Source organism: Geotrypetes seraphini, chromosome 15, assembly GCF_902459505.1.
Source record: "Geotrypetes seraphini chromosome 15, aGeoSer1.1, whole genome shotgun sequence".
In the NCBI taxonomy this organism is placed as follows: Eukaryota; Metazoa; Chordata; class Amphibia; order Gymnophiona; family Dermophiidae; genus Geotrypetes; species Geotrypetes seraphini.
In genome coordinates this window covers 35,092,899-35,115,253 of record NC_047098.1, presented here as the reverse complement: position 1 = coordinate 35,115,253, position 22,355 = coordinate 35,092,899, and the positions used below count along the sequence as shown (strand labels likewise).

The window sequence follows — 22,355 nt, the reverse complement described above, 5'->3', positions numbered from 1 at the left end:
TTCAGTTATCAAGATATTTACAATGTACTGTATATGCATGAGATAAATTGCATGCATGAGATAAATTGTATACAGTGTACTGTATATGCATGAGATAAATTGCATATACTGAGACCCAATTTATGCAAATTTGACTCGCACAAATTAATTACAGATATCCTGAAAACTACAAGGACAGGATTGGAAAGCTCTTCCTCTTAGGGAATGTTGACAAAATGACCACATTAGCCGGCTGTCAGTAAGTAATGCTCCGCGCCTGCGCTCAGCAAGCGAGAGGTTAAATGGAAGGGGCGGGACTGCGGTGACAGGTGGCGCGTGCGCAATGCGCGCGCTCATTGTGCCGCGCGCCTCGGCGGCTGAAAGGAACATCTCTAGAGCGGCAGCAGCGGGAGACGAACTGTGAAGCCCCTCCCCCACGTCATCCCTTGCTGGTGGCGGGACACGGAGGGGAACGATCCCTCCTCCCCCTGCCACCGGGGCCGACGGATGAACGCGGAGCGCCCGAGTCGTGAGTGGCAGCGGATGTAGAATGCGAGTCCCGAGCCGCCGAGCAGCTAGATGGCTCTGGTAACGGTGCAGCGATCTCCCACCCCCAGCACCAGTTCCAGCCCCTGCGTGTCGGTGAGTGAACGTCCAGTGGCCGGCTTCGGCCTCGCGTCTTCCTGTCAGGATGCTGCGCATGCGCGGTCAGAGCGGTCTGGGACGCGCCTCACCCAGACGGGCTGCTGTAATATTCGGAAGCGCACTAACGCTCATTTTAACAGTCGTATCTGCACTCAGTCTCACGTCCGTACATTCACACAGTTATTCTCGCACGGTCATAAAAGAATTCATTTTGCTGACACGCACGCGTATTCAGTCGCTTCCATATGCAGATGAGGTGCTTCCGCCCGCCTCTGTTAAATGCTAAGGATGTGCACTCGGAAATTTTATTTATCTTTCATTTTATTATGTAACATTTCAGTGTTATGCAAAACAAAAATAAGTTTATATTTTTCTCTTTCTGAAGAAAAAGAAAGGGGCCTCGATCCCTCTGAAAAAAATCCTCCTAGGCCGTCCCCTGATATTTTACATCTTATATTTTCATTGAGCAGGAGTTCCCCCAATTGCTCCAGCCCCTCCAGTGCAGTATTGGACAATATTGCTAGCCAATCGTTAAACGGCGCCGTTCTGAACATCTGCTGTCTATCAGAATGACCCCCCCAGTCTCCATCTACTACTGATTGTACTGATGGGATAGGAATGACTTGGGATGGCTTTCTATGAAAGATTTGAAGAACTGGAAGGTAGCATAAACGTCAACATTTCCAAAATGTGTGGTAGTTCCAATTACAATATACTGTACAGTAGTCTACCCCTTCTCCTCATACATTGAAAGGGTTTGCTCAATATTGGAGGTACCAACTCTGTGTATGTTCCTCAAGTACTGAGCAAGCTCTCCAGTAAGTGATAATTTGTATTGCTCTGCCAGTCATTTTGGATTATTGGCACTTCTACTGACACCCACAAAGCTGGCTCCTCTGGAAGAGGGCCTTGGAATTTGTTTCTGTTTTTGTGAGGTGGCAGGGTTGTTTAAAATGAAAAGAAACACAGTTTCATCTATTTTTTATAAGAAGTGAAATTAGGAACATTTTCCAGTGTAACCACATCAATAATAATATTCTGCTGTAGCTTCTCCTTCTGATCTTTCTTATGTGCACATGATCATTATTTTTTATAGTACAGTAGACTCTTAAGTGGAGCTCAAGCAACCAGTAAAAAAAAATCTAAGAAATACTGTAATACTTGAAATAAAAATGAAAATAAAATCAATTTCTGGTGGAAATTTCTGTATATACTCAAATATAAACTGAGATTTTGGGGCCAAAAAAGTGGCCAAAAAATGGGGTCTCGGGTTATTTTTGAGTCTATACTTGAGTACTTCTTTAATTTAAAAAAAAATAAAAAAATATATATATATAAAATAAATTTAAATTTAAACCTACCAGGGGTCTGGCAATCCAGATGTTCTGCTGACTCCTCACTCCCCCTCCTTCCGGCAGCCGGCAAACAGCATGGATGACCACTGCGGCTGCCGCCAGGAGGAATCAGCTGCCTGCCTGCCTCACATTATGCTTTGGACCCACGACTCTGTTTCTCACAGCCAGAGCCCCAGGTAGGTAGTGATGGAAGTGGCAAAGGGAAAGGGTGGTGGGGAGAGGTCTTGGATGGTGGTGGAGGGAGAGAGATGAGGTGTTGGAGGAAAGAGGGGAGAGGATGCTGGGTGGGGAGGGGGCAAGACAATAGATACTGGTTAGAAGAGTGAAAATAAAGGGGGAAAGAGAAGATGCTGGAAAGGGGGTAAGAGGGAATAGTTAGCCAAAACAAAACTGGAGAATAAGATGGAAAGCTGTAAATAGAAGCAGATAGAGATGCAGAAAAATAAATGGAGGAAAACTGAAAGGAAAATGTTAGTCAGGATACGGTAAGTATAAACTTGGCACACCACACCTGATTACGCCCACGCTTTGCCTAACATATATCTGGTAGTTTATCTGGAACAGTTTATGGTATGGCATAGTAAGGGGTATAGTATTAGTTAGGCCTATTTTTTATAGTAACTCTGAAGCGACCAGAATTAAGCTTACCCCCAAAACATATTCATTGTAAGGAAGATTTTGATTAGAATTTAGTAAATGCATGTCAGATAGAAAGAGAACTGGGCTGGTGATTTAGGTTGAGCCAGTCAGATTTTCAGGATTCATAATGAATATTCAAGTGATTTGCATACACTGCATCCTTGTTATGCATATCTATTTCAGGCATGTTCATTGTGAATATCCTGAAAACTTGACTGGCTAGGGTTCCACCAGGACAGATGTGGAAATCAATGCTATAATGTATCATATGGATATAAATGTGTACTCTTCCTTTCCTCCCACCACTGGAATAAGGGTTACACTTCTATTAACCTTCTTAAATTGGTTTACAACCATCTGTAAAGGGGGCTGTACATTATCAGTCGCCTGTCTAATTCTTGTCAAGGTTTCATAATATTAGCTTAATAGATTAGTGTGTGTTGGGGCACAAAAAAAGAAGTGGGACTTCAGAGTGATTGCATGTGATGATCTTAAGGTGGCCAACAGGTCAAAAAGGTGATGGCAAAAGCTAGGAGTTTCAAGTTTCTTTATTTTTGATATACCGTCTATCAAAACAAGTGCCTAAACGGTGTACAATATAAAAAGATTATAGAGAAAACAGTTTAAATAAATAAATAAATAAAAGCAATATTTTATCAAATGTTAAAAATCCTAGACAAATTTAGGTTAACATACATGAAACAGAAGGAAAGTAGGGGAGGGAAAGGTTGTTTAAAATACATCGAAGTAAAATTAATAAAAAAAGAACAGTAAATGGGGAGTAGCAAAAACATTAGGATGGGAATCACTTCAAAAGAAGTATTAGATGTTTCAAAGCTTCACAAGAATCAAGGGATTAGAAAGCAGAAGCTGATACTAAAGAGTAAAGGCATCTTTAAAAAGGAAAGTTTTAAGTTTGGCTTTAAATTTTTCAAGCGAGTTCTCTAATCGAACGTCTAATGGGAGGGCATTCCACAGAGAGGGGGCAGTGACTGAAAAGGAGGATGCTTGTGTGCATAGAGAGAGATATGGCCAGTAGGAAAAAGGAGGTATTGATGTCCCTTTATAAGACTCTGATGAGACCTAATTTAGAATATTGTGTACAGTTCAGGAGACTGCACCTTTAAAAAGATATAAACAGGATGGAGTTGGTCCAGAGGAAGGCTATTAAAATAATCAGTGGTCTTCATCATAAGGCGTATGGGGTCAGACTTAAAGATCTCAATATGCATACTTTGGAAGAAAGGCAAGAGAGGGGAGAAATGATACAAATGTTTAAAAACCTACTTAGAACATAAGAACATAAGAAGCGCCATCTCCGGATCAGACCTTCGGTCCATCAAGTCCGGCGATCCGCACACGCGGAGGCCCTGCCAGGTATACACCTGGCTTATTTTATAGCCAACCATATCTTTATATGCCTCTCTCAAGGAGATATGCATCTAGTTTGCTTTTGAAGCCTAGGACTGTCGATTCCGCAATAATCTCCCCTGGGAGAGTATTGCAGATGTCAACCACTCTCTATGTGAAGCAGAACTTCCTGATATTAGTCCTGAACTTGTCCCCCCTTAGCTTCATTCCATGTCCTCTTGTCCGTGTCAAATTGGACAATGTAAATAATCTTCTCTGCTCTATTTTGTCGATTCCTTTCAGTATTTTGAAGGTCTCGATCATATCCCCACGCAGTCTCCTTTTCTCAAGGGAGAACAATCCCAGTGTTTTAAGTCGATCCTCATATTCCAGTTTCTCCATACCCTTAGCATAAATGTGCATGAGGCAAGTCTCTTTCATTTCTTCTTGCTGGCTGAAATCCAGACAAAAATCTAAAAAAGCCACCTGGATGCCCGACGGAGCCCTCAAACAGAGAACATGTCCGGGGAAATCCAGACATTTGGTAACCCTAGCCTTGCTTAGTGTATGATGCCTTATAAAGCTGTCTTTAATTTCTGGGGGGTTTTGTTCTTATTCACTCTTTGTTCTTAATTTACTCTTTGTAAGCTTTTTGTAAACCATTTTGAATCCAGTTGGAAATATAGCAGTTTATAAGACACCATTAGCATTAGAATTCCTAAGAGTAAAAACAGTTCTGTTTCTCATTCTTTCTTCATTATGGTAAATTGAGGTGTTGTATAGAAAAAAATGCCCATTTATTACTTAAATGGTATAGTTGGCAACTTGCACCACAGTAATTAAGTTGTATTATGTTTATTAGAAGTTTCTTGTGATTAGTTACCAATACAGATTCATTTCTGGAAAAAATTTGGAATTTCCTCCTTGACAGGTGGTGTGTTGTATACTGTATTGTGAATGTCATTTTAGAAGGACTCATGTAGAAGTTCTCTTTTTGTTCCTTGCCTTTTAGCATAATTGCAGAACTGCTAAACTCTTGAAAGGGAAAGATCCTTTTTTGTCTAGACGAGTCCAGTTGCAAAGGCTGTAATTTGTCTCTACTCTGTATGTTTTTGAACCTAAAGATGGGATACCAAGCTAGTACAAGTCTGTTAAAAAAACCCCTAAACATTTATATGCAACAAACTGGGGATGGGGGGGGGGCAGTCAGACATTAAAATAACAAAAAGCTACAAATGCAAAGAACCTGAATATTTTTTTTAGTGAATAAGAGATCATGATATGAGAGTAAAGGAGGTAATAACAAGAGAATAGGAAATCTTTAAGAAAGTGTGATGGATGAATGGAAGTGCTTTCAGTGGAGGCGATAGAGAAGGAAAATAATGATAATTCAGGAAGGCCTGGATTAGGTTTAGGTCAAGAAGTACCAAGATCAACTGAGATTATAGGTAAGAAACTGAGCAGACTAGATGGAGCCCATTTTCTAGCACACTGTTTTTATGAGAAAGTTTAAAATACATATGTTTTAAGGAATCTTGGGAGCCTGCATTCATAAGAAGTTCAAATGACCAGTTCTGTCATCCCTGAATCTTTCATTATATCTAGGATTATAGTATTTGGAATTTCTGTTTATGAATGTAGCTGTGCTACCCGGATTCTTTAAAGTATATATTTACTGATATCTTGACTTTCTTCCTTTGTTTCCATATGATGATTCAGTTTGTTAAAAAAAAAAAAAGGTCCAAGGTTGAGTGCAATATGTTTCTTATTCTACATAGGTTGTGACTATTATGAACTTTATTTTTTCTGTTACAGCTCCTCAAACATGGAACTCCCTCCCCATTTACTTAAAAGAAGAAAACAATTTAGATAAATTTAAGAGCAAACTAAAAAGCTTTCTTTTCAAGGATGCTTTTGATACTTAAAAAGCTTGACTAGGAGTTTCATTTCATTTCCATAACCTCTTTAAGGTTCATTGTTTATCCCCTCTCTATTGTTTTTACCATAATTGTCTTCTTTTCTATCAGCAATTTATATTTCTCTACCCATCCTTTCCTCTCATTTTTACATGTTTGTAATGTTAGTCTTTAACATGTTACGTATGTTTAGCTTTTGCTGTTTTGTTGTCCCCTTAATTTTATGTAATTTTAATGAAATGTTCATCGCTTAGAAATTTGAGTAAGCGATTAATCAAATATACAATAAACTTGAAACTTGTTATTATGAAACCTCTTTTTTAACTAAATAGTTTTGTTTCTGGGGTTACTGTATTGCGGCTTTTCATATACTGATATTCTACATACAAGTGGCTAGCATTGGGATGAAGATCTCTTCCCTAAAAAGTAACTTGTTTGTTTCATCTTGGAAATACAAATATAGTAGAGTTACATTTTAGTAAGAAATCTTTTGTTTTGAAACCACCATTTTTCTGGAATTTCTACTTTTTGCCTGTTGCTCCTAATTATATAAGCCTCTCTTCCACAGTTGCTTTCTTTTTCTCAACCTGCCTCCTTGCTATACAGCTCAATAAAAAAATCTCTTTTCCTGGGGAACCAGTAGCATTCGGGGGAGGGGGGGGACCATCCTCTACAGAGACTCTTTTGGTTGCAGAGGCCTTCAGGGGTGCACAGAGCAACTTTAGGACTAGGCTTCATGCTAAAGGAGATACACAAGAAGGTGGAACAGCAGTTCAAGCTAGGTTTCTTCTCTGGCACCTCAGGTGTGCAATATTGTTGTCTTATTCACAATTTGAATCAATTCACCAATTTTAGTTTGGCTGAATCGATTCAAATTTGATTTTTTTGGGTAAAAAATCAGATTCACCGATTCAGGCTTTCCATCTTCCAGAGTGGGATGTTGGGATTCTCCTGGGGTCAGTGTCTTACTTCGGGAAATCTTTCCTCTTCTGGCAACCTTCACATCTGGCCTCTCTCTTGCACCTGAACCCCTTCCCTGTGACCCTCTTCTGTGACTCGGCAGCAGCAACGATTAAAACTTATCTCTGTGAGTCCTGGCTTCTTTGTTTCAAATTCCTGTTTCTGCGTTAAGTGGAACTTCCAGAAGGAAGGCCCCAATGCCGGCAGCCTGTCTTAATCACTGCCAAGTTGCCAAAGAAGACCACAGGGAAGTAGAAGGTAAAGAGGGTACAGGTGCAAAGGAAAGGTCTAGATCAGGGGTGTCAAAGTCCCTCCTTGAGGGCCGCAATCCAGTCAGGGTTTCAGGATTTCCCCAATGAATATGCATGAGATCTATTTGCATGCACTGCTAATAGATCTCATGCATATTCATTGGGGAAATCCTGAAAACCCTACTGGATTGCGGCCCTCGAGGAGGGACTTTTTGACACCCCTGGTCTAGATGCAGTACTTATGGGGGAGAGAAAAATGTCATACCGGGCTGGGGGAGGATGGGTGGAAAAATGCTGGCTATAAGGTGTGGGAACAAGGAAAAAGGGGGATATGGGTGGAAGGGAGAATGCCAGATGCAGAACTCCCTGAGAAGCAGTGGAGGGGGAGGGGGACGAGTGATTTGGGAAAGATGGGAGGAGGGAGGATAGAAAGATGCTGGCTATAAGATGCGAAAACAAGGGAAGAGGGGAGGATAAGCTGAAAATGGAGACAGATAGTGACACAGAGAAGAGAAGGGGCAATAGAGATACAGAAGGGAAATGCTGAAAGGGGGTAGATAGGAACAAAGAGGGAGCAATGTTGAAAGAGGGGTAGATGGGTTTACAGAGGGTGGCAATCCTGAAAGAAACTAGACACACACAGGGGGATGATACTGAAATGGAGAGTTGATGGGGATACAGATGGGGCTATGCTGAAAAAGGGGTCACAGAGGGAGTAATGCTGAAGTGGGGATAGTGCTGAAAAAGGGGAGGTGAAAGATAGACACAAAACAGTGCTTAAAAAGGGGATAAGATAAGGGCATTGAGAAGGTATATGGTGAACAGGGGGGAGGAGGGGAGGGTAAGGACAGGGACACAATGAAGATTCTGGAAAAGAGGCGAGATGGGCACACTGAAGCGTGATGCTGGAAAAGGTGAAATGGTGTCACTGACGGACACAGAAGGAAAATCCTGGATCAAGGAGAGATGGGGCTCAAGATGGATGGGATGAGGAGAAAGATGGCCAAGCATATGAAAGGGGCACAGAAAGAGGGCAGATACTAGAAGGAATGACAGGGTGAAAAGAAGATGAGGAAAACAGAAACCCAGAGACAACAAAGGTAGATAAAAAATTTTTGTTTTTGTTATTGTTTCTTTGAGGAGAAAGTAGTATTATAGCTGTGTTAATAAATGTTTATAATTTGAAAATGGAAATAAGGTGATCTTTTTCTTGGACTAATTTTAATACATTTTTGACTAGCTATGTAGTGATTGGTGTTTGATATTTGTCGGTCTTTTCAAATTTATATCTGCTGTCTTTATATTTTGCACAGTACTAGGGAACATGCATCACTGTTTTTGTGGTGCTGCATAGTATGCAGACTCTGGCTTCTTTGAGTCCTGTTACATTGTTGTCTATATATTCTATTCTATACTGCGTGAGAATGGGAGCTGAGAAGGGTGAGCAGGAATTAAACAGTAAAAGACTTTCCTCAACTGCTTTCTGTGCATGCCCTAATCTGATTTTATGCTCTGAAATACCAATCTAAGCTTAAACGCTTTTTATATAAAATCCCTAACAGAAACTCTAAAGGCTACACTGTTGCCTAAACTGACTTTGCTGAAAAAGCCAAGTACTAAACCAGTGTCTCGCAAACTGTCCGGCCATCGGCACACTAAACCCAGTGCCCCGGCCAGAAGGCACCTGGAAGTGCACGATCTTCGACGTGATTATGCCATGTGCATGTGTGAAGTCATTGCGTCGATGGCCGCGCATGTGCCGAGGCCCATCTGGCTGCAACCCGTTTCGGTGGAGGGATTTTGGAGGAGAGAAGGAGAGTCATCCGCGCAGACTGACTGCCTACAAGATATGCCTCTCGCCATGTGCCTCCTTTAGGCAGTCAGCTGGCATGGATGACTCTCTTCTTTACCAGTGTGTCGCAGCACACCTGAAATCTCAGGAGGAACACAGTTTGCGATACACTATACTAAACAAACAAACAAAAAAAAAAGGACAATGAAATAACCAATTGAAACCCAAATTTTATTTTTTCCCAAGTTTGAATGCCAGCAGATAAGATATTTCAATCTTTTTCTTCCTCTTAGAGATGGAAGATAATAAAAATTAAAATTCTGAATTGGTTGAAAGCACTGCTTCTTGTTTTCCTTATTTGCTTCCCCCTTTGTCCCGTTGCTGGGCAGGAGAAAACACAGTTGCAGGATGTGGTTGAAATAAACAGTGTTTGAAAATAACCCTCATTTTGTCTCAAGTGGTTATGGTTTAAATCGCAAGCATATTCCTTCTTGTTATATCTTTCTGTGGAGAGGAAGCTTTTATGTTGCATATTTGGTTGTGCAATGTTATAGCTTACCAATTTCAATTTTAATTAGCAATCGTAGACTAAAAGTGTTAATTTCCTTCCTGAATTGTATGTATGGCGCAACTTCCCAAAAATAACCACATTCAAGATGAAGAGATACAGGGTTCTTGTGAGATAAGGGCCTCTTTCGGTTTTGTATCCATGGGAAATCTTTACTTCTTAAAATCCAGATTTTATTTTTTTTTGGGGGGGGGGATTTAAGTCAGATTTTTAAGGATTTTTCTCTTACTTTTATAAATGTGGGAATAAGTGCTAGAAATAACTGGTCCATAAGAACAAACTTTATGTAGATCACACATAGCAAACACTAGGCCTGGGGGCCAAATCTGGCCTGCCTGTCCATTTTATGTACCACATCTAAGCGCCTGACTGTGCAGTCCCAGTCCCAGTGGTGCTCCAAGCATCTGAACGCGCTGTCCCACTCCCAGTGGTGCTCCAAGCTCCTCACCATGCTGCCTCAGTATCCATTTGCAGGCAGAAGGACCCATTCCCAGTGTAAAAGCTAGGTTGGATCAGGGCGCTCCACACAAGTGCCTGACCGCGCTACAGGTATCTGAGGGTGAGGAAGGATCTATACTTCTACTAAGACACGTAGCTTAATAAAAAATTTGGCCCGCGACTTAGCCTGTGTTTTAGATTTCGGCCCCTTATATGATTGAGTTTGACACCCCTGATGTAGATGTTGGGGAAAAGATGGCTCTGGATAATAGAGCATGCCAGTTAGGTTCTTTCTTGGGTCGCACTGCAGCATTAATATCCATCAAGTGAATATCCCTTTTTATTCTTCCCAAGGCTGACTCAAGAAGTTGTGGTCTAGGGTGCCACAACCTCATGCCCCACCCCAACTTTGAACTGTACAAATTAAACTAAATATAAATAAAATTTAAAAATAGGAATGTTTTACTTAGTTTGAAATACATATATCTATATATATATACACACACACACACACGTGGAAGAAACTTTGTCCCTTTCTCCTAGTTGGATCATCCCTAGCAGAAGGAGTCAAGGTGACATAGAGGACTGAAGCAGTAGTGGAAAGAGGTGGGGGGATGGGGGGACAGGGACAAAAATGCCAGTGTGGAATCCACACAGTCCATAATTCAGTGCTGCTACCCATTCAGATAGTGGCACTACATTTAGAAGAACAGTGGTACTTCCTTTTAACTTAATCAGGGACTCTGATGGCTAAATATTTACTCTTATTAGGTACAAAGTTAACATAAAAAAAGATTCTTATAGTTGAAGTGAATTGCAACCCACCATTATATGGAAAGACAAAAAGACCTGGAAACCTCCGAGAGACTTTTTTGAAAGTCCTCCTATGATCGGTTCACATTGGTCTTTTTAAAAACAAACAAACCAAAAACTCTAATATTTTGTAATAGCATATTGCTAGGTTAAAAAAAAATTGCTCAATTAAAAAAATCTGTGCCTTTTAAATATAAAAACATGACAGCAGATAAAGGCCAAATGGCCCATCCTATCTGCAGCATCCACTATCTCCTACTCTCCCTAAGAGATCCCATTTGCCTGTCCCATACTTTCTTGAATTCAGACATAGTCTTTGTCTCTACCACCTCTAGCAGGAGACTACACATCTACCACCCTTTCTGTAAAAAAAATATTTCCTTAGATTACTCCTGAGCCTATAACGATTTGCTTAAAATAGACTGGGATGAACTCCTCGGGCCCTTTATTCCTATATCATGCCAGGTGTCATGTACTGGAGAGAGATTTCCAGTTTACGGCACTCCCTTTCAGGTTGTCTGTGGCATTGTGTACCTGTGCAAAGCAGAGATCCAGGTGCAGTCCTACCTGGATGATTATCTAATCAGAGCCCCATACAAAGCCTAAGGATGCAAGGCAGTGACACAAGTCCAGTTCTGTTGGACCAGGGTTGAATCATCAATTTTTTAAAGAGTAGCTTGGACCTGGTCCAATCCCTGGTATACATGGGAATTCTTTTAACAGCTTGCAAACTGCAGCTGAGAAGCCAGATTTGGAGATCCTGGTAATGCAAGTTCCTGCAGGTACTGGAATCCATGATACTGACCATAGATATGGTATCTTGGCCAACAACTCATCTTCGCCCTCTTTAGAATACACTATTTCCCACTGGGCTCCGCAGAAGGATTTGCTCCAGATGCAGTTGCCATTGCCCTGGATGGCAGAGGCGCATCAGTTTACGCTGGTGACTCTGGACAGAGACGTTGTCCAAAGGCTTGCCTCTATGCAGGTGATACTGATGACGGATGCCCGCTTTTTTGGCAGGGGAGGTTGTTGTGAAAGTTGTCTGGTACATTACCACTGGTTACCTTCTTGAAAAAAAAACTTTTCCCTCACAGATTGGATCTGAGAGCCATACAGCTAGTGCTGCAACCCTTCTAAAAGACCCTTGAAGGTAAAAGCACTCAAGGTTTCTCAGACAATGCCACAGTGGTGGCATATGCCAACAGACATGGAGGCACCAAAAGTGCTCTATTGAAGCTGGAGGCCCAATTACGGTTCTACCCCACCTAGCAGCCATATTGGCAGCTTATGTAGTGGAAGTGAATAATAGGCAAACCGACTATTTCAGTCGCCAGACTCTGGATCTGTGGGAGTAGAATTAGCCCAGAAGGCTTTCTTCAGCTTTGTAAAGCACTGGGCGAGGATGACAGTCATCCTAATGGCATCAGCAGACAACAAATAAATCTCTTGGAGCTTCAGCTGGCATTTTGAGCCATTAAACGACAGTTTGATCACCTTAGTGCAGCCATGGCCAATGAAGGGCCATGCATATTTCCCACGTGACCTATGGTAGACTGGATAATTCAAAGAATAGCAACCCCTCATGGTTTGATGTTTCTCGTGTCACTAGACTGACAGTCATTCATGGTATGCAGATCTGGTTCGGCTGTAACAGGACAGATGTCTCAGACAGCCAATTATTCCAACATTTATTTCACAGGGCCCATTCGCCCTTGAGAATCTTGAATGCTTGTGGGTATATGGCATGGCTTTTTGAGTGCGCACTCCTAGCACAGTAAGGATATTCAGAGGTAGTCATAGCTACTCTTCTAAGATCCAAGAAGTTAGTAGCTATGATCACAGATTATGCTAAGCCTTAAGGATTTTCAGCATTGGTGTGCAGCTCACGAAGTGCAGCAATGTAGGGCTCAGATAGCTGTAGTTTTGTCGTTTCTTCTTCATGGCCTTGAAAAAGGTCTGGTGGTTGGTGTTCTCTGAGTTCAGGTAGCAAGCTTCTCATAATTAGAGCTCAAATGGAGAAGTTATCCTTGGCTTCCCTTCCTGTTATATCCAGGTATCTTTTGGGAGAATTGCAACTGCATCCTCCTTGCATCGACCATTTCCAATGTGAAATCTTATTACAGTTTTGCAGGCCCTCTGTAGAGCCTCATATGAAAACCAAAAAAAACTCTGTGGCGTGACGATGTTCCTTAATGGACTTTATTTGAAAGTATCAAAGTTCCAAAGGTACACTAAAATCATCCACATAAAATAATTCCATCCATATAAAAGTAAATCATCCACATAAGAGCCTTAAAGGACCTAGTCCGCTAGGGATACAGGACCCAACACGTTCTGCGTTTCGACAAAAAGTCTTCTTCAGAGGTTCCTGGGGATCCTATAAAGGTGAGTACATGGGAAACAATTGTGTGGTGAGCCGGAAGTGAGACATTGCTTGTATCCCTAGCGGACTAGGTCCTTTAAGGCTCTTATGTGGATGATTTACTTTTATGTGGATGGAATTATTTTATGTGGATGATTTTAGTGTACCTTTGGAACTTTGATACTTTCAAATAAAGTCCATTTAGGAACATCGTCACTCCACAGAGTTTTTTTGGTTTTCTCTGGATTTTCTTCTTTGTGGATATCTTGGGGTCAATTCCTTTTTTTTTTGCTTGAGCCCCATATGAACCCTAATGAAAAGCATCACTGAGGGATTATTTCATCATGGTAGTTTTTCTAGTGTCTATCGCTTCAGCAAGAAGTTTCAATGCTTCAGGCTTCGTAAATCTGTTCCTCAAATTTATGGAGATGGATATGTCTCTATGCACTGTGTCTTCCTTTTTAGCCAAGGTGGTCTAGGCATTCCACCACATAAATTGGAAATTCTGGTTTCCTGTGTTCCTTGCCTCAGGCAGGTAGAAAAAAGGACAAAGTTATGCCAATCCCAGAAGTGAGGAGAGTTATTCTCCGTTATCACGAGGGGACAAATAACTTTTGTCTTTTGGATCATCTTTTTGTGTTAACCAACCTTAGCAGAAGGGGAAAGCATAATAACATAACATAATAAATTATTTCTATACCGCATAACCAGTAAGTTCAATGCGGTTAACAAATATTAAAAAAATAATACAGGTTAGATAGATTTGATTAGCTAGTAAACAAATGTGTCTTCAATTGCTTTTGAAAATGATGATAAGACATGGAGCTCAGTAACAGAAGTTTCAATTCCCTATCCCAGAGAGCCACATCGGTGAATTGATTCAAATCAATTTGTTTTCTTAAAAAATTGGACTTGCCAATTCAGTGAGGCCTGAGTCTCCTAAAGCAGCATCAGTGGTGGTTGCAGCAGGTGGTGAACAGGCTGCTCCTAGCCTAAGCCACCATGGCCTTCCTTCTGCCACATCACTGGTGACATCACTGATGATGCAGCAGAGGGAAGTCCTAGCGGGCAGGCTTCGAGCAGCCTGTTTGCTTTGCTGTTGCTGTTGCTGCTGCTCTAGGAGGCCTAAAAGTTGAGATCTCACCGGGGAAGGAGGGTGATGGGAGGAGTGATGGAAAGCTACTTCTCGGGGATGGGATAGAGGGATGGAAACCTGCTGTACAAGGGGGAGAGAGAGAGCAGAAAGAAAGAATTGTTGGACATGGGGTGGAGGAGATGAAGGGAGAGATGCAACAAAGAGGTAGAAAGAGGTGTGAAAGAGATATCTTGCATACTTCTTCACCTAATTCCATGCATATTGGAACAAAACTTTCTGTATAAGTTAGTTAGGATAAACACATTATGTTGTATATATGACAGAATGTAGGATTAACTCATTGTATTGTATATGTGGCAAAATGTAACCCCGTTTTGACTATCTTATGTATGTTATCCTGTAATCTCTTCTGAGCTCGTTGATGAGAACGGGATAGAAAAAGAATTAATTAAATAAATAGATGTGATGGAGGGGAGAGAGATATGCATGGAGAAGAGAAAGAGAGAGAAATGTTGGACAAAGGCTGGAGGATAAGAAGAGATGGTGCACAGAGAGAGAAAGAATGTTGTACATGATAATGGTGAAGATGATGCATGGAGGAGAATAGACAGGTTTGATTCAGGGCACAAGCAAGGAAAGAGAGAGAGATGGTAGACAGTGGGAAAGAAACAAATGTTGGATATGGTAGTGGAAAAGGTACAGAGATGAAAGATAAATGGTGGGCATGGAGAAAGAAGAAAATGTGAAATGGACAGGAGACCCTGGTGAGCGAGTTAACAGAAGGCAAACAGAAACCAGAGCCTAGGACCAACATGATTTGAATAATAAAATGGATGCCCACACAAAGAAAGGGAACTACAAATACATAAAAATCCAATTACACCATGAAAAAGTATACAAGCCTGCAGAACTAGGACTTAATATTCTTTATTCATTAGTCTCAGTACTGCAGGCTTGTACACTTTTTCATGGTGTAATTGAATAATAAAATTACCAGACAACAAAAGATAGAAAAAATAATTTTATTTTCTATTTTGTGATTACAATATGTCATTTGAAATGTGTATCCTGCCAGACTGGTGTTAGACAATGAGCATGAGCTAGGACCTAACAGAGAGAGGAAAAGTCTTTTTGTTTTGTTTACACCACAGGCATGGGATTGGAGAGGGCAAAGGGAGGGGGGGGTGAAGAGGCTTCAAAAATAAACCTGCTAGACCATTTGGAAAAAACATCCGATTGGGCAGGAAAAGTGAATCTAATCTAAAAATCAATTTAATAGACCGATTTGAATCAAAAAAATTTTCCCTGAATCGTACAGCACTACTGCTCAGTGACATAAAGAGGAGGAGTTGAAAAATGTAGATGCCTTCTACTATACTTGCAGGTTTGGAGAAAGAACCCACTTGTCAATGCACATGTTTCTTTATACTGGAAAAAAGATTATTGAGGTAAGAACTTAATCTTTCCTTCAAGAAGAGACAGTGCATTACAACATGCAGTTTAAAATACATTGTTTTTGTTCTAGTGGCATTAACGCTCTTAAATCTGGCAATCAATCTGTTCCATCTCCAAAAACCTTATGTAAAGCTTTTCCCTTTCTCTAAAGATGGAGATGTACTACAGCAATCATTGGTTGGGAAGAACTCACTTGTGTGACTGATTCATCCTGCTTATAGAAGGAAATAAAAAAAAGGAAACAGGATCTCTATGAAATTTATAACGAAGCAAAAAAAAAAAAAAAAAGTAGAGATAATCGAGATGTATAAACTGGGACCTTTATTAACAATTCTTCAGAAGGTCAGCCCTCCATGTCTCAGTGTAGAGTCATGAGCAGCTCCAATCCTATGACATCCTTTTTTCCTGTGCATCTGGTCACACAACAGTTAGAAACACCAGAGAGTTTTTTCAACGTGACTAAAGTCTAAGCTTTATCCTATGATGCTGGAATTTCAACAGCTGTTTGAGCAACCAAGGGTGGACTCAGCAGTGGCTCAGGTCAGCAAGCGCACAGCCCTTCCAAGTGAAGGAGGAGTGATGTTTAAAGATTCTCAGGATTACAGCGTGGACATAGTCTTAAAGAAGCTTTTTTGAGGTGACTTCTTTGGGCATCAAGGCAGTAGCTTCGTTTGTTGCATGTGCCTGGCACACGAGACTGCACTGGTACCATTGGTGGAGGAGGCTGCCTATCTCCAGATGGTGCTGGAGGGAGTGGACTATGTAGTGGATGCCTTGTATGATCTTGTAAGTGTTCTAGGCAAGGTCTTGACTTTTGCAGTTGCTGTTAGCAGGATGCTGTTGATCTGTCACTGGGCTGGTGATTCGACTTCTAAGGCAACACTTAGCAGGCTGCCCTTCAAAGGGCAGATGCTTTTCGGCAAGTGGCTTGATGACCTCTTGATTAGCTTAGCAGACCGCCATCCTAAGTCTCTCTCCTGGACATCAGACCTCACCGTCCCCCTGGGATGAGTCACGGTACTTTTCATCCCTCAAGCAGGTTCTGCCAGACTGCCATGGGCTCATCTGCCCAGAGATCTTCCCAAGGGTACAGACTGGGCTATAACAACCCCAGATGCCACCAGATTGCCATTAGGCTTCAGGTTCTCGCAACAGCCCCTCCCCCCAAGAAGTTCCAATGACGGCAGGATTCCAACCATTGAAGGCCAGTTGTCAGTGTTTCAACAGAAATGGGAACTGATCTCCTAGGACCAATGGGTACTGGACATCATACAGGAGGGACACAAAATAGACTTCTTCAGTATACCTCCCCCCCCCCCCCCCCGGATTTATTTCTGGGTTCTCCAGCTGGAAGGCTGGAAAGAGTCCAGGATCTGAGCAACGCTGCAGCAGCTCTTGGGCATTCAAGCTGTAGAGCCAGTCCCTGAAGAATTAGGCTGAGATATTCCTTATACTTTATCGTGCCAAAGAAAGGCTCAGTGGACTGGAGACTCATTCTGGATCTCAAGGCAGTCTATACATTTCTGAAAATTCAGCAATTTCGAATGGACACAGTACGATTGGTTGTTGCAGCAGCGATTCCAGGGGAATTACTAGCATCTCTGGATTTGACAGAAGCTTATCTTCATATTTCCGGTAAAATCTTGCAATAGAACGTCCATATTTCTGACTTCATGGCTGCTGCATGACTAAAGGTTGAGCGCTGCACTGTGCATGGATGAACTATCCAACAGGCAATGTTACATTTCGCTAGCTCTGTTCCAGATATCGTGTAATTTAACAGTTTCCTTTAATTTTTGATTTGCCCTCGTATTTTGCTGTACTCCATTCTAATCACTTTGGAACCCATTGGTTGCTATACCAGTGTATCAGAATGGCAGGGATTTGAAAATAAAATAAACACAAGAGAAAGGTCTGCAATATAAATGGGTTTGTGTGCTTTTGGATATTACTGTGAAAATAGCAGTGCAAACTTTACTAAATTGGTGTTTAGGAGAAGGAATTGATTCTGCAACACCCTTTCTGTTGGAAGAGGTTCTTTTTGGGAATTCTCAGAAACTTCAGAGTACTAGAGAGAAACACAAAAATGGATGGTATAAAAATCCTAGATAGGATGAGGATGCCACACAGGAAAAATTACTAGTCCTGTGTTTATGCCCTCATGACACAAACCCTAGAACACTTCCAGCGAAAATTGTGCCAGACACTGAGTCCATACCATGGAAGATTCTGGCAGTGAACGAAGCTAGAGGCCTCCTCAAAGCAAACAAAGGGTAGCACTCTAGAGAAGGAATTCACTAAATTCTTAAATCAGTGAGGGTAGAACATTAGCTCACATTAAACCAATGCTCAGAATGTCACTAGAAACTGAAAAACTGTTTCTAGTGATACTGTCTCTGCTCTAGCAATAGGAAATGCGCTAGAAAATAGTCAATTCTCAAAGACAAAAAAGACTGTCTAAAACAGTGTTATTCAACCTTTTTACACCTATGGACCGGTAGAAATAAAAGAATTATTTTGTGGACCAGCATCGGTCCGCGGACTGGCAGTTGAAGAATACTGGTCTAAATTGTAGGCCAGACTCCGCCCATCTCTACCCAGTCTCCACCCCAGACCCTGCCCCCTTAATAGTACTAATTGTAACACTATTTTTTCATAGATACACACAATATAATCTTATTAACACATAATGGTTAACCACAAAATTAAACTACACAAAGCACACTGACAGCAGATATAAATTCTCAAAATTGACATAATTCAATCACTAAATTCAAAAATAAAATCATTTCCCCCCCCCTACCTTTGTTGTCTCCCTCCCTCTATGCTATGCCTTACCTTGTGACCTGCTCCCACCTGGCCATTATATGCCGCCCCTGGTGTTATCTTCAGGCCGGCTCCCTCTTCCTCACTAATGCAGTGCACAAAGCTGCGGGCAGCGGCTCCTTGCACGTCCCGCGCCTCATCTGGAAGCCTACCCTCTGATGCGACGTCAGAGAGAAGGCTTCCGGTTCAGGCGCAGGATGCATGTAGGAGCTGCTGCCCGTGGCTTTGTGCACTGAATTAGTGAGGAAGAGGGAGCCAGCTCGAAGACAACGCCGCACTGTGGATTGGAGGTTGAAGAACACTGTTTTGGGCCTGATGCACGTGCCGGCCCTGTGGACTGGCAGGAAATTTCTGTGGACCGGTGGTTAAAGAACACTGTTCTATAAGAGGTTAAGAACTTTTCAGGCAGACTTCCTGTGCCTGGAGGAGAAGATGTATTTTATTTATTCATTTATTTAAAAAATTTATCAACCGCCTATTCCTAGGCGGCTTTACAAAAGTAACATTCACAGAATGGAACAGACTAAACTTATGCAAACATCTCAAATTACAGATCATTCCATATAAACAATGGGTTCACAGATCTTCATAATACACTCATCCTAAAACCAGCATTGAGCAAAAACATCTTTTACTAGAATGCTTCTATAAAAAGAGTAGTTTTAAACATCTGTTTGAACTTCTGAATATCAGATAGGGCTCTTTTGCGGTCTAGTTAATTTGTTCCACAGCATTATTCCTATGATGGAAATAGCAGAGGAAATAATGTATTTTTGAAAAGTCCATCAATGACAATCATATCACACCCTCAGATCGCAAAGCACTGAGCGGTCAGTAGATAGCCATAATTTGTGATAGATACCAAGGAATCCCATGGTAAACCAAAGTTAATGTCTTGAAAATAATACATGATCACATAGGTAATCAGTGCAGTTTCCTCAGCCAAGGTGTTATGTGTTTGAATTTTCTAACACCACAAATTAACCTTGCGGCGGCATTTTAGATCATTTGTAATGCTTTACACTGTACAGTTGAAATCCCTAAATAAAGGGCATTGCAATAGTCCAGTTTCAATAAAACTATCGTCTGTACCACAATCCAGAAATCATACATCAACATCATCGATTTTAGGCGACTTAACAGTCTCAACTAGAAAAAAGTAGATTTAACTACAGACAAAATTCGATCCTTCATGCTGAGTGTTGAATCCAACCAGACCCCTAGAATTTTCAACTTTTGTTGTATCAAAATAACTTGATCACTGACCTCAATATCTTTAGGCCATTGTGGGTCATCCTTTCTCCCAATTAGGATAATTTCTGATTGTGCAAGATTCAGAACCAATTTATGTTTAACCTACACTCAGTCACCCTCGTCATATATCCAGTTAATCTTTCATTCAACTCAATTATCCAATCTAACATAGGAAAGAAAAATTAGATGTCGTCAGCATATATACGATAAGTTACCTCTATTTTACGAAGGCTCTCCCCTAATGAGGACATATGCAAGTTAAACAGTAATGCACTAAGGGCAGACCCCTGTGGTACGCCTCTACTCATTGGCTTACTATCAGATAATTCACCGCTACTTTGTACTTTAAACATATGTTCTTGAAAATAGGATGTGAGCCATTGTAACACAGTCCCACCCACACACACATCTTTCAGCATCTGCAACAAGATATGAAAATCAACTGTGTCAAAGGCTGAAAATACATCCAACGATACAAAACAGATAGTAAAGTTTTGATCCATCCATCTTTTCAGCTGGTCAACAGTTGTTGTCATTAATGTCTCAACACTATGTACTGCCCGAAATCCGAATTGATGACAGTCCAGGATTTTTTCTTTTTCAACTAATTCCTCTAATTGCTCTAGAACAGCCTTCTCAATAACCTTTCCTAGGAACGGTAGAACTGAGATTGGCCTAAAATTTGCTAATTCTTTGTCATCCAGATGCGGTTTCTAAAATTTTGACTTAACTGTAGCTATTTTCAGTGATCGTGACATAGAACCTGACTGCAGCGATCTATTAACAATCATTACAAGTGAAGGTACAATACTTTTTCCTAGCTTTTGAACAATAGAGAGTGAACAAGGATCATCCACTGCTCTTGTAGGGTGTAAAGACTGTACAATTTTTGTAAGTAATTCCTCACTAACTTCCCAAAAACTAAACCATTTAACAGTTGTTTCTGGTTCTAAAATCTCAGCAAGATCTTCCATACCCTTGATCTTCCTATATAACTAACGTGACCATTTATTTTTTTCATCAAAAGGGGACATCTGTTAATTGTTAGTCCTGCCCCCAATCCCACCCTAGCCCCTCCCCCAATTTCTTCCATTCATTTTTTATGTACACATAATATCTTATTCATAATGGTAACCTTAAAATTAAAAAAAACTACAAAGCACACTATACGCAGAGAGAAAATGTTAATTATCATTTATATTTGGGGGGGTTTCAAAGATGTCAAGGCAAATGACTTTAAAATATGCAATGTCACCTCAGTTACTATAGAAAAATAGACAAATATAGTGCAAAATATAGACAGCAGATATAAATGCTGAAAGCTGACATGTTTTGATAACTAAATTGAAAATAAAATCATTTTTCCTACCTTTGCTGTCTGGTGATTTCATGAGTCTCTGGTTGCGTTTTCTTCTGTTTGTGTATCCTTTCTTTCATTTCTTTCTTTCTGCACTCAGGCCCAACAATTGTCACTTTCTATTACCTTCCTCCTTCCTTCCTATGTCCTTAATGCCCCCAGTGCCTCCTTCCTATGTCCCCAGTGCCTCCTTCCTATGTCCATAGTGCCCCACAGTGCCTCTGTCCTGTGTCCTTAGTGCCCTCAGTGCCTCTGTCCTGTGTCCTTAGTGCCCCCTGTGCCTCCTTTCCATGTCCATAGTGCCCCCAGTGCCTCTGTCCTGTGTCTTTAGTTCCACTTCCCGTGTCCTTAGTGCCCCCCAGTGCCTCCTTCCCGTGTCCTTAGTGCCCCCAGTGCCTTCTTTCTATGTCTTGCATTGCCTTTGTCCCACCCCCTCCCCCAAAGCCAGCCTGCCTCCCTATCTCCTTCCCTCCCTCCCTCCCTCCGGTGCCTGATTCAACCCCCCTTCCCCTGCGGATTCAATACCCCCGCCCGTCCGTGTACCACCACTGCCTGCCTGCCGCGCCAATTCAAACCCTGGCCCGCAGCTGCTGCTTCTTGCCTTCTTCCTGATGTCAATTTTGACGTTGGAGAGGAAGTTCCAGGCCAGCCAGGCAGCAATTGGCTGGCCTGGAACTTCCTCTCCAATGTTAAAATTGATGTCTGGAAGAAGGCAAGAAGCAGCAGCGGCGGACCAGGGTTTGAATTGGCGCGGCAGGGAGGGGTCGTGATTACCCGTCCTGGTGTCTCTGCGCACAGCTTCGGGATGCTGTCCCTGAAAATGGGACATTTCGGTGTCCCGAAGCGGTGGGTCAGGACAATGGGATGGTCGGTCCGAAAATGGGACTGTCCCATTGAAAACGGGACTTATGGTCACCTTATATATAACGCATTCATCTTTTTAACCATAAAATTTAAGTATTCCATGACTTTGGTGGCATTTTCTCTAGCTCCACCAAGGCCTTCTATACAGAACTGTACTATCTCAAACAATTCTTTTGGTAGATTGATCACATTTTTGATCTTTTAAGAAGATTGAGAATAATTCAGAACACTGTGGTCCGACTGATTTTTGGTTTGAAAAGAATGGCCACGTCAGCCCATATTATCATTTATTACATTGGCTAGCATTAGAAGGAAGAGTACTATTCAAATTTTCTTGTATCTGTTTTAAGTTGATATTGGGATTGGCTCCAGTTTATCTTTCCCCTCACTTTGATTTATATAGACCATTAAGGAATACAAGAAGTTTCCATT

General features: G+C 41.4%; 1 protein-coding gene across 3 annotated transcripts in view; it reads left to right on the top strand.

The window, feature by feature from the left end:
• The first annotated feature begins 325 nt into the window (after positions 1–325).
• SSH2 (slingshot protein phosphatase 2) overlaps positions 326–22,355 on the top strand; it is a 279,823-nt gene continuing 257,793 nt past the window's right edge. For all 3 annotated transcript variants that reach the window (XM_033921733.1, XM_033921735.1, XM_033921731.1), the window contains exon 1: positions 326–621. In XM_033921733.1, coding sequence (XP_033777624.1) covers positions 559–621 — 63 coding nt within the window. In that variant the 5' untranslated portion in view covers positions 326–558. The remainder of the gene's footprint in view (positions 622–22,355) is intronic.